A 13,422-nucleotide genomic window follows, 5' to 3' on the forward strand; every position below is an offset into this window, starting at 1 on the left:
GCATTTGTGAGCTAACGTCTCATACAGATAGGGATCGTAAATGTGAGAAATTTCACTTTTCATTGAAGTTAGAGAAAAACAGTTTTCGCAATGCCGAACTCGATTTTTGTGAAACAAAGGCTGACAGTGACAGAAAAGCCGTAGCCATCTTTGTTTTGTAGATACAGAGTGCTTTTGAAAATTCTGCGTTTTGAGACACCCCGTGTATTTAGTTTATCTAACAAAATATTAAAAAAGTAAAAACGGATTCTTATAAAAAAAATTCTGCAGAATTCCGTAAGCGGTTTAGATTTTTCAATGTTTGTGAGTGTTTTCCAATGTTTCCGGTGGCTTTCTATTGAATCAAACTGCAACACTGAACCTTAACATGTGATACATTATCATAATCAAAATACAGCAGAATTCAAAAATGTGAAAAACCAAGATGACGCCCATAAGAAAAAAGAAAGTTAACGATGGGTGTCGAAAATCGAAACGTCGGATTCCAAATATGACATCGCCACGTTGTAGAAAATGAAAAGCTCACGCTGTAGAAGAGGAAAAACATTTTTATTTTTCCCTAATAAAAACGATTTTTCCACAATTTCAGTTTTCTTCGAACACCTCCGAAAGACGTCAACGTTTTTCAAATTTTGAAACGATATGTTCTTGAGTTCCAAATTCTTCCCAATTTAACTCGCTTCAACTAATTGAACTTATCCATTAAGCACTCATCCATAACCCGAACAGGTTCCTGTATTCCATGGCCAAGGTCCCGTGCAAAAAAAAGTTATGCTTTACCGCAGAAGACTCTGTGTACATTAAATTTCATTTAAAGTAAAATTTTGTATTTAACTGTTCTTCGAAAATCGGCTAGATATTCATATTAAACGGGAAGTCCCACCTCGGCCATAGCCCTCCCTTCGGAAAAAAATGTGGAAATTTGCACTTTTCCACTTTCGGATATAAAAAAAATGTTCACACGTCCATTTCAGGTTCTTTTGATGTTCAGTTCAGGTTAATCTAAAATTCATTACATTATTTCCATTTTTTTTGTTCGTGTCTGACAATCTCCAAATCATAGTCTCGGTTGTTTTTCTTAGCAACAAGAAACAAGCCTTTTTCTTATTAAATCCTTGTTTTTTAAACAAAGCGAAATTAGAAAGACCATTTTTAATTTACTTAAAGTCTTTCACACCCAAAGAACAAAGGATTACGGGCATAAAAAGTAGGGTTTTTTTCATTTTTGTACGAGAGTATATTTTCCTAAGCACCAAGCCTGAGGGGGGCTGTGCTTTTAATCACGCTGTTCGGCCTTGAGTTGTTCCCTCGAAAAACTCCGTTTTGTTTTGAACACGTCAAGTTCCTAATTTTTTTTCTTGGATTAAGGAAAATCCCTTGTAGTGAGATGCCATTCGAAAATATTAGTTATTCTATTGAAACCGTGTCCTATCTTTACCACCCATAAATTGCCTTTGCCGGAATGGAAACATCTCCTCCGGGTTGCATAAAAGGGACAGAAACTTCATTTAAGAGCCCAAAAGGACTCATAAATGTTTAAATAGTGCAGACAAAAAAAGCAAGATGAGTTGCATTGCACGAGGCCCGTGTTATACGTAACCCGGAAAAATTCAGACAAAAGCCCCGGTAAGTCTATCTTTCATAACCGACTAGTCATATTCCCCACTATCATCAACTAAACCAGTGGCGCACCTAGCAAAAAGTACGGTTCGATGTAAAGTAGCGTACCTATTTACTTAATTTTCAAAACTTAAAAATAAATGAATAAATAAATAAATAAATAAATAAATAAACCACAACTTTCTCTACGGCGTTTCTACATGATTTTTAGTTTCGCTTAGGTATGACCATGAATTTTATTGATACGACCCCGAATTGGGATTAAATATTCATAAATATCACTGGCATGTTTCATTTTTCGAATATCTGACGAAGTTTCCAAATTTTTACTAATAAGCAATATTTTTTTTTACTTTTGAATTTTATGCCTCTCAGTAGGCCTCTTCTTTGTCAATGTATGAAACTCGAAATAATGCTCTTTCAATATTTAGGTAAATCAATGGCGTACTTGAATAGTTTCTCAAAATTTTAAATTTTCCAAATATAAGATGCCCGGAAATAGCGTTAGAATATTTTGGGAGATGATTTTAGAGATTAAAATAATAAAAAATGTTCTGATAAACGTGCCCAAAAATTGTTTCTTAAAAAGACTGGAACACCTTAAAGAGAGAACTCTGAACGTGTGTTTTTTGCAATACTTTCGAAACGGTTTGCTCTAAAATTATGCAATTTGGTGTATTTTAATAAGCTGGAATGAAAAAATGTATTTGTATTAATAATCGCAGATTTTTTTATTCAGGGACGTCACATACAGGGGATCTCCTCATGTAAACGTTGCCCTAACTGTTTTTGTGACATTTCTTAATTTTTGAAATCAAATTACTGAATCGCCAATATTGTTAAGTAAAAGAGGTTCTCTTTTTTCATTTCGTTAGGATAGACCGTTTTTCAGAAAAATGAGTTTCATAAACCGATACACGATTACATGGACATCTAAATGCATCTTAATATACATAATAGACATCTCTGTAATAGAAATATTTTTTTATTACCAAGCCATAACAACGCTAATATTATTAAGAATTTATCACTTATTCATAACAAATGTTGAAAATGGCTTCCATCCTCTAATTTTTTTCTTCGTAGATTTCAATGTTCATGTAATCACACATCGGGTCATAAAAACCCATTTTTCTGAAAAACAGTCTATCCTAACGAGACGAAATAAAAGGACCTTTTTTACTTAAAAATATTGGCGAGTCAGTAATTTAGTTTCAAAAATTACGAAATGTCACAGACAAAAAAAGGTAGGGCAACATGTACGTAGGAGATCCCCTGTATGTGACTGTATGTGCCCCTGACTAAAATCTGCATTTATTAACACAAAAAGTTCTCCCAATTTAACTTATTAAAATATATCGAATTTCATAATTTTAACACAAAGCATTTTGAAAATATTGCGAAAAAAACAACTTCAGAGTTCCCCTTCAAAGAACTTTGCTTTTGGGAATTTTGCCTCTTTAAGAAGCAATTTTTGGGGTATGTTTATAAGAACTTTTTTATTATTTAATCTCTAAAATCACCTCCTAAAATATTTCAACGTTATTTCCGAACATCCTGTATAGTAAGATAAAATGACATTTTATATCGAGAAAAAAGTATTTTATTTATTTATCAGTTCCTTCCCGGCACGATCCTGATTACGCAATAATGCTGCCAAAACTTTAATCAAATCCATGAAAACCAGAGGCGTACTGAATTTTTTTATAGCACCTATAAATTTTCAGAGGTATGTGACAAATTTTTCTTTTGCCTTTTTAAGTCCTATTGATATAACCTTGAATTTTTCAAAAAAACAATAACAATGGATTTTTTTTCAGTTTTCATGAATATCGGTGGCGTGCTTCGTCTTTGGAAGTTTCAAAATTTTGAGCGATGAGCAACGACCATTTCATACCTATAGGCCCTCGGGCACAGCACCGAATTGTTCGGGTATTATGTACACCACTGCCATTATGTAATTATATTATTCATGAACGACTCGTGATATTCCCCATCAGCATCTTCTAAACGCGGATATAAGAAACAAAAGAGGTTTCAATATTTATCACATTTAAGTCCGCGAGTTTTGAGGAATCAAAGATGTTCCGGTTTCGTTCATTGACTATACGTAATACGTTTTTGAAATAAAGCGAAGTACCTCTGCTTTTCAGCCCATAAAAGCTCGACCGCTGAAAGCTCCCGGCTTTGGAAATTTCAATAGATACAAGTGAAACGAATTATTTTCCAGTGATCGCAGTAGCGGCTCGTCGGTTATTTCCCATCATTTCAAATTTCATTTCATTTTTATATGCGAAATAATGCCCCTATTTGGTAACGCTCCGTTTCGAGATAATGGAAAACACAAATATTTTTCTGTAGCAGTGTAAAAAATAACGGTTCCGCACTAACGTAAAGAAAAGTGTGAACATATACGTAACTTGAGGGGAAAATGGAATTTTGGATGATAATAGATAATTATAATGGAAGGCTCATGGTTGTTTGGGAAACCTGAAGTAATCTGAAAGAAACAATTTAATTTACTATATATTGAAATTAGAAGAATTTCAAAGAAATTTTCAATCTCAAGAAAATTCAGTAGGCGCCACTGAGATATTGTACGATTTTTCTGCAATACTCATTCTACATCGACAAAAATTGCCAATTTGATTTAACAGAAAACAGTGGCGTATTGGAACCTTAAACAATAGACAATTTGAAATGAGTTTACAGTAATTTCAATCTGAAGAAAACGTACTCTACGCTACTGGAATTCTGCTTGACTACAGTTTCATTCTCTCTTCATGTCAATGAAAAATGATCAATTTGATTTAATAGCAAATAGTGGCGTGTCAAATCTGAAAACCAAATTTTACTCCACTGGAAGTATGAGCATTTTTTTCCATTAGAAACTACCAATTTTATTTGGCTGAAAGCAGTGACGTACTAGGACCTGAGTCGACGATTTCCACAGAAAGGAATTCGATACGTAGATAAAAAAAAATGTTAATTCCAAAAGAACACCCATCTACGCCACTGCGATTCTGCTTAATTATAATCCCATTCTTTCTTTGTCTCAGCAAAAATTATCAACTTGATTCCACAGGAAACAGTGGGACACCTAGTCCTTAATCGGAGTTGTAAATCGCAAGGAAATGGACAATTCCAAATAATTTTCCAAATTTGCAAACCGCGACGTATCGAGTTGCCAACCATTATTCTACGCCGCTGTTTTCTACTTTTTTTTTAAATTTACGTTAACGCTAACTTAGCATTATTCGGATAGTTGTTGCTGATGCTTAACTTCAACCAGCTCTTCGTCGTTCTCCATTGAAGCACGTTCTTCATGTTCGGTGTCCTTCGCGGGCCATTTCCCAGTGCTTAGAGAACAAAAAAAAATAGGTGCAAGCCAGTAATGAAAGTTTATTAGCAAAACTCCTAAAAGTTTTCCTGCTGCCATTCGGTCATTCGACGTACGATCCAGATAAATCCAATAAAGATTGTCGGCAATCTTGAGTGCCCATTTGTCCCTTTTTGTGGTTCTGAACCGATACCTACTTACTTTTCCCCGAGGAAAGTCGCGGAAATCTCTCTCGGAGCTGACCGATTGAAACGTTTCAGAAAATAAATTTCCTTCCTTTGAAAAATCGGGACAAAACGGATTGTAAGAAAAATTATCAGGGTCGCGATATTGATGTAATAAAAGGAGATTGTTGGGGCCTCAATCAAGTTAATCGCCTTAAAAAGTCGGCTCACACACGTACTCGCTAATAATACAGGCGATAATTGGTGATTGTGTTATTTGTTTGAGCGGGAAACTCTTCGTTTGGAAACTTTCCTGGAAATGAAAACGTGATTTCTGCGAACCAACTGTTTTCGTAAACAGTTCGGGGCTGAAAATAGAGCTTCCCTACGTAAGGGCGGGACTTTCATTAGGACTGAGGGGCTCCTCCTTTGCTTTGTCAGGCTCGACAATATCGCTTATATCCTTTGTAACGTCCTTTATATGAAGAATTGTTGGCGAAAGGTTACATTTTATTGGACAATGTGTCACGAGTTAAGGACGGAATCGATGGCTTTGGAGATGGAACTTGCGTCACTGCAGTCGGTTCACAAGAAGTCTGGTCTGGATCGACTTTTCCAGAGGAATTTCTTTCGTCGTAACATGGTTCTCGAGAAATAACTTTCCTCGTCATGGTTTTGCCACGTTTGGTGGTAAGTAGCTAGGTACTGCTGCAGGCACCACGTCACGTATTCCACGCTCTCCATTAATTCTCGTTTGGTGAAAGGTTCCGTTTTACGGGACGAGTTAAGGATAAAATCGATAGCTTTGAAAATGGAGCAACCCGCGTCAGCAGCTCCACGTTAAATCCCATTTCCTTCTAAAGACTTTGATGGAATTCCCACAGCCTTCTACATTTACATCTGTTTCTGCCTCGGCGAAGCACTATACACCCTCATAGCCCCCGGATTAAGTTATTAATGGCAGGAGGAAGGAAGCCCGAATCCCACGCTGGTTATACGACAGCATTTATTAGACGATACGTGGGAACATCGCGTCCAGGAATACGCCATGTATCTCGAAACACCTAAACCAGAGAAAATCTCAACTCTCTATCTCTATCGTGATGTTTCCAAAGCTCAGTCCTGCGGTGATATGGACGGCGGAACAAGACGGGTAACGTTAATACGGCCGATGAATCAAGACGAGTGGCGTTAATACAGCCGATGGATTAAAATGAGTGGCGTTAATCGGCCGATGAATCAAGACAGGTGGCGTTAATTCGGCAGATGAATCGAGACGGGTGGCGTTAATTCGGCCGATAAATCGAGGCGGGTGGCGTTAATTCGGCCGATAAATTAAGACGGGTGGCGTTAATTCGGCCGATAAATCGAGACGGGTGGCGTTAATTCGGTCGATGAATCGAGATGGGTGACGTTAATAATTCCATCATCCCATGGGGTCCAGACCGCTCGCGCTCGCGCGTATCGTCTCTGACCAATAAATTCCTTCAAATTTTCCATTTTCGAACGTGCGCCATTTATGTGAGAGGCAGTAGAAGAGCAATTATTGTAAAAAAATGTTTCGAAATTGCGTTATTTCGCATTTTCTGGCCCCACATTGTCCCCATCTGACGCTCCTACCTACCACCGATATCATCCAATACCATTGCTATTAACAAATGTTTTAATGGAATTCCAATGACATTTAATATCCTTTCGCCGATGAATATCGCACATGCACCCGGTTCAACGCATCGAATAATAACCATTGAAAACTGGAATTGAATTTATATGAAAAGATCTTAGTCGGATAACTATATACCGCTAACGATTTGTTAATGAAGGAAATTAAATTTTATTTATCGAAAAATTTTGGAAAAACAACCCAAAAAGGGTAGCCTTGGCAAGGCTCGACCGGTGAGCGACCTTTTTTCCCTTCTCTTCTGAGAATTCTTTTTCGCTAATTGGCAGAGGAAAGAATTCTCCAGTGACCCTCAAGCTCGGAAATGGGTTCTTCGAGCCTGCGCCTCTTTCTTTGCCTTACTTTTCCTTTGATCTCTTCACCATCGTGCTTCCTCACGGATTCGCGAAGTTTAAATGTTTTATTTGTAAGATTTGTGTTGCGACTGATATGGAGGGCTCTGTCGCAAGTAAAATATTGATATTAAAGCTTTTTTTCCGAAATTAAAGAATCTCTTTGGCCAACGGTTCGTTGGACATAATAGTGTAGATGACCCGAGGAGGAATAGATTAGTACACTGGACAGTGAAGGGGGGCCAGAAACAGGTCAAGTTGTGACACGAGCACCATCGTCTACAGTATGTCCACAGATAGAGGGCCCAAGAGGACAAATGGACAAAAAATGTCGTTTTTCGACAAAAAGTAATTCTTGATAAAAGTCTCTGCTTCTTGAAAAAATACGATTTACAAAGACGACTTTGAACTTTTTCATACAGGGTGTTTTTATATATAAATTAGAAATTGTTTGAATTTTAAAAGAAAAATAAAACTTGGAATTCTCAGTTAAAATCTTGTATGTAAACTTTGGGTAGGATTTGAAATCTGTTTTTTATGTGCCATTTTGCTCCAAAATGAAAAGTAAAGGTAATTTACTCTTGATAGTATTTCATGTGTTCGTAGTTTTTAGGCACCCTGAATAAAAAAGTTCAAAGTTATTTTCGTAAATCGTATTTTTTCAAGAAGCGGAGACTTTATCAAAAATGACTTGTTGTCCATTTGTCCTCTTGGGCCCTCTATCTGTGGACATACTGTAGAGCTCCACAAAATTCATTCTGTGGAGCCAGTGGTGGAAATTTATTCTGTGGTTTACCAGCATAGAATGGCATGCTTTCAGTCTCTAACGGTAGTACTGACCCTCCTACGGTCAGGACTACTCGAAGAGCCATCACTTATACAGTTTCAAATCCAGTTTTTGCAGTGGACCGAAATCAAGGGACAGCGGTTCAAATTATTAAAAGATTAACCATTATTTGCCAAATCAGTTGTACGTTGCGTCCAATGAAATTCATAATAATAAATCGAAATGTATGAAACGAACAGAATTTGCGGTCACGTTGGCATGTGGGTTGCAGTTACCCTACCCGAATAGGACGAATGTTCTGTACACGAGGTTTAAAAATAGAGAAATTGACTTTAACAATTAATATGTCGTTTTACTAAATTGTTCGTTTCGCTAAGGAAGGTGAGGATTTATGTGTACTCAAGCACGTTTTCAAAGTTTTCGTATCCAAAGAAACCGATTTCTCGCTCTTTACTTCTTTTTTTGGTGTTGCCCCAGCAGCTAGCTGACGTAGTAATGACGTTAGTGTGTGGTCGTGCTACTCAATTGAGATCGGTGCCTAGAAAATGACGTCAATATGCCGTGATTTTCTTGATGATGTAAAAACGTTATAAAACTAACGTGACTAAGAAATATTAAGACAAGTAGTTGGAATAAAACTGGTTGTTTAAGGATGTAGTAAAGGGAAGTGTCTTTGCGATTCGTTGCAGTGACGTACTTTTCTCGATTTTTTAAATTTATAAAGCTATATGATGCAAAGGTGTTTCAATGGCAAAATTCTAATTTTGGTCGTAAACCGACATTAATTTCACGTCAATAAACTAACGTTAGTGGACTGTAATTTACGTCCATCTTTTTGACGTCAGTAAGACGTCAAGATTTAAGCGATTTCAATTCTACATCTGTCTTAATACTGCGCTCATCGACGAGAGTAGCGCCAACTTTAAAAGTTTTAATGTGAAACACACTCTGTATTTGGTTTGTTTAAGATATAGTGATACAGTTTTTATGCTATAACACCAAGTATAGTATTAACGGAGGTTCTAAATACGTTAATAATAACTCTTTACCATATTTTTGGTATAAAATGGATATTGGGACAAGTGTATTCAACTTACACCAATTGAATGTTCGCATGCGTTACCAAATAGTCGAAAATACTATTCTTTGACATTTCAGTCAAATGAGCAGAATCAGTGTTCTACGCTTCTTTAATATTTAAGGTTAGAGTGTTTGCACACGTGATTAATCATTTGGCCGAACGTTGCTAACATGACAAGATGCCATTAAAACCCGGAAAGAAAACTGTCAATTGAAAGAACCTAAAAGCTAGGTTAGTTTTAGCTTGTAGGTCACCCCTCTTTGGTTTCGTTTTTTTAAATAAAAATATGCAAAAAAACACAGTAAAATGCAGAATAGGGCCCTCGGTACTGAACGCGGACCTGTCCCAATTGTATGTGGAGTCGAGGAGATTACTTGACAACGGGGCGGACTACCTTCACCTAGACGTTATGGACGGTAACTTTGTTCCCAATCTTTCGTTCGGCCACCCCGTAGTTAAATGCCTCAGGAAAAAGATACCCCACGCCTTTTTTGAGACGCATATGATGGTCCAAGAGCCACAAAAGGTAACATGTCAGAAGCCACTATTGTATGGTGTTTGTTAAGGTTTCTCAAAAAGTTACTCGCGTCACTGATCTAATAAAGTATTGTTAACATTAGGTTACTTGACTCTAACGCATTTTAAATCTGTAAAAATGTGAACCCCAGAATTTACATGCTAATCAAAATAACCTAAGTAACTTTTCCAAAAACAAACCTTTAGGTTCAAATTTTCAGCCATAAATAATTATATAAATACAAAAAAATTTCATTCATAGATACTAGTAAATCGTTCCTATTAAGTGTCCTTCAAACCCGTTTTCAATTGTTAAATAAAGAATAGAACAGATATATGTAGTGGCAGTCTCATGCAACTGTAAATTCAGAGACGCTAAGACACATTTATCTAATCTCATGTTCAATACATTTGAGGTTGATTTTAATTAAAGATAGAGAATATTCTTAACATATGAACACTGTTTATCTAAGGGGAACCAAGCACCAAACTAGCAATATAGTGATACAGATTTTATTTGCTTAGCTTTTTAATTCATCTAAACTCTCAAATCATGGCTACAATAACCTTTTTGAAGGCTGAAAATATCAATTGATAGTTGGACAATCACATATTTGACTTACTGCTTCTGATTGATTCAAGATTTCAAAGCTCTGAAAACTAATTTCAAATACCCTCAGCTGATCAAAACAGTTTTGCAGAAGAATATAGTGTGGGTAGCCTTCAATCATAAATTTGGCAGCATTGACAACATCCCACTATGTTCAATTTCTTGCTTGCTCTTCTTCATAGCCCTTGTTGACTATTATTTTAGAAAGAGCTGGTCATTTTTTTGCTAAACACTTAATTAATTTGGGAAAAATGTCACCATTGGGTGGACCACATAGTGAACATCTGTCAGGCTGCCTTCTAATCACAGGTATGTAGCATCTTTGTTTGCATCCTCTTTTCTAAAACATCATAGTCTACCACATCTCAACCCATTTTAAACTATTAAACTGGAAAATTGCATGAAAATATTTTTTACATTTATTCTTTGCCACTATTTGTCGAGCCTTATAACTTTTCTCGACAGGCCTCCTTGTTTCTGCTTAATCCTGTTTGCTTGCTGCTTGCATCTGCATGTTTGATATGACTTAACCATACTCAGTACCATTTTGGTTCACCAACACCTACATAATTGAATTGTACACAATACTGTAATCACCTATTAGTTGGGGCCTTGGAACCTCTTCAGTGATCCTCAGGTAGGTCCATTTTATTTTCTTAACGAAAGTTCCATTTAGAAGTGAGTTTGATAGCCATACTTACTTTTTGAATGAGCCTGAATAACCATTGTTTTAATTACTTATTTAATTGCCCACCTATTTTCAATAATTATAAACCTGACATATATGTATAATGTTCCAAAAAGGTTGTATCAAATTTAAGGAAGTTATAGTGGGCATTACAATAAACAATTGTTGTGTAGAAATCCCTTGTCAAAAATGAGTCGTTTTGGTTCCAGAATTATTTTTGTTCAAAAGATTTCCATATTCAACTTATGTGAATATAATAAAGACAAACAAAATAAACACTTTGTTGACAATGCACTTACATATTTTGCTCGTACTGTACTGGATCATTTAATTAAACCAACATTTTTATGGACGATAGATCGGATGAGGCGGACCAAGTAGCCAGCGCGAAGTCTCGATTTAAGCCCATTGGATTTTTTTCCTCCGAAATTACATTAAGTCATTAGTGTATGAAACTTTTCGTACAGCAAGATCCGCACATTTTACAACGGGTACGCGATTCAATGTTTAAAAGACCTGAAATCGGGTTGGGGATCCTTACTATGAACCTTTATTTTGCATTATTTTTAATAAAAATGAAATAAATATCGGAGTATTTTGGTGTCAATAAGTTAATATTTCGTTCTTGAACAAAAACGACTCTGGAGCCAAAACGCCTCATTTTTGACCAGAGATTTCTATGCAAAAATTGTTTACCGCAATGTCCTCTATAACTTCCTTGAGTTTGGCACACCCTTTTTGGAACACCCTGAATACATTTTTATATTATACAGGGTGTTAATTAAGTATGTAGCCAAACTTTAAGGGATGAATCCTTGAAAAATTGTAGAGTTCATATTAACATGGGTCCGCAACCGTACCCTAAAGCGGAAGTACACAAAAACACAATGCAAGACTTGGAAAAAAGCACATGTTTCCCTGGCAACAAAATTAGAAAATTTATTGATAGAGGATTTTAATTATTTTCAAATGGGATTAATCTCCAATTAGATATGGAATATAATTTTGCAGTGGATTGAACCTATGGCTGATGCAGGCGTCAGCCAATACACCTTCCACATAGAACCAGTAATAAAAGACGTGCTTCCAATATGCCGTAAAGTACATGAGGCAGGGATGAAAGTCGGATTGGCTCTGAAGCCCGGCACTGGAATTGAAGCTGTTAGACAATACATTGATCATGCCGATATGATTTTGATAATGACAGTGGAGCCAGGTAAACACATAAATGCTGGGAATAGAAACCATTTAAGTTCTTGATAAAATCCCATATAAAATCTGGGGTGAAAGTTTTAAAAAACATTTGTGAATTACTTATGGTCAAAGGTAGCTAGAAGTATGTGAAAATTACAAACTTTGACTTTTAGAGAATTTTCTATGGGAAAACTAGTGCATAAAGTATTTTTGTTCCTTTATACTGAATGCCTATAAGATAGTATACCAGAGCTGTCTTTGAACGATGCCGTCAAAACATCTAAAGATTGAATATTTAGGTTTTGGCGGTCAAAAATTCATGCCCGATATGATGCCTAAGGTTCAATGGTTGAGGCATAACTATCCCCTGCTCGATATTGAAGTGGACGGTGGAGTAGGCTTAAATACAATTACTGCCTGTGCTGAGGTAAATAATTTTCTCGCAAAATCTTGTGTACCTATGAGATGTGATGTACCCATAAGAAATATGGCTTTCAGGCTGGTGCTAACATGATTGTGGCGGGGACCGCTATAACAGGAGCCTGCGATCAGCGGTCAGTAATGGCAAGTCTGCGGGAAACTGTCGAAAGCTCAATTCATAAATGCAATGTTTAAGTCTGCATGCATATGTGATAATACAACTATATAAATTAAATGGGCCGCAAAAGGACACACGCCAGTGGTTTACTTTTGATTATTAATTTGCGAGTATCGAAGGCCCCTTGCGGTCCATTCCTTAGGTGAATTGTTAACGGTTAAGAATACTAGGTACACATACATACAAATCCTAACTGGCGGTAGGTAAATTGTTAACAATCATATTAAGATTGACTATATTATACAGAGTTAATTCAAACGGATAATTAGCGTTGTCCTTTGAATTTAGGTTGTTCCCTACGTGTATACTTAAACGTTCGTTTTAAGAGTTGTTGTACAGGGTAACCCATAACATGGGCGTTTGTTATGTATTGTTTTTTGGGCCTTTTTTTAGACAATTTTTTCTTAGGGGGAAAATATCATTGCTTGTTGCCACATCAAGCGAATTAAAGCAGAAGTGTAGATTTGCGGGTTTTTCATTCTGTCTGCATTCGTTCCTATACTGATTTTTATCTGATAAAGATGCATTTCCTTGGAGTAAATTAGGAGCGAAGTGGACACACGTGTTATCAATTTACACCGCATTTATAAGCGTTTTTCAATATGTAAGCGTTACGTTACGAACTCTTCTACATTCTATTTTTTATATGTTGACTTTTAGATTTGTTACGGAGTGGTCAAATATTACATGTAATATATTTGCAATAATTGAATAAATTATAAGGGGATTAAGTTGCTGTGTTTTGGTGATATCTTTCCTTGATGTTTTTATCCCCTTCTAGTACACCTGTGTCCATTAATCAATTAATCAT

The 13,422-nt window shown here is 36.3% G+C and overlaps 2 protein-coding genes across 2 annotated transcripts in view; both read left to right on the forward strand.

Moving 5' to 3' along the window:
• The window catches only part of LOC136418030 (solute carrier family 25 member 32-like), a 102,121-nt gene that overhangs the window by 10,044 nt on the left and 78,655 nt on the right, over positions 1-13,422 (forward strand). The gene's annotated exons all lie outside the window — the stretch shown is intronic.
• Positions 9,207-13,342, forward strand: Rpe (Ribulose-5-phosphate-3-epimerase). The gene is made up of 4 exons (XM_066403937.1): positions 9,207-9,531; positions 11,831-12,035; positions 12,313-12,440; positions 12,512-13,342. Exons 1-4 carry the CDS (start codon positions 9,292-9,294, stop codon positions 12,626-12,628), a joined length of 690 nt encoding a protein of 229 aa, XP_066260034.1. The 5' UTR covers positions 9,207-9,291; the 3' UTR covers positions 12,629-13,342.

Source organism: Euwallacea similis, chromosome 32 (assembly GCF_039881205.1).
Source record: "Euwallacea similis isolate ESF13 chromosome 32, ESF131.1, whole genome shotgun sequence".
NCBI classification, from domain to species: domain Eukaryota; kingdom Metazoa; phylum Arthropoda; class Insecta; order Coleoptera; family Curculionidae; genus Euwallacea; species Euwallacea similis.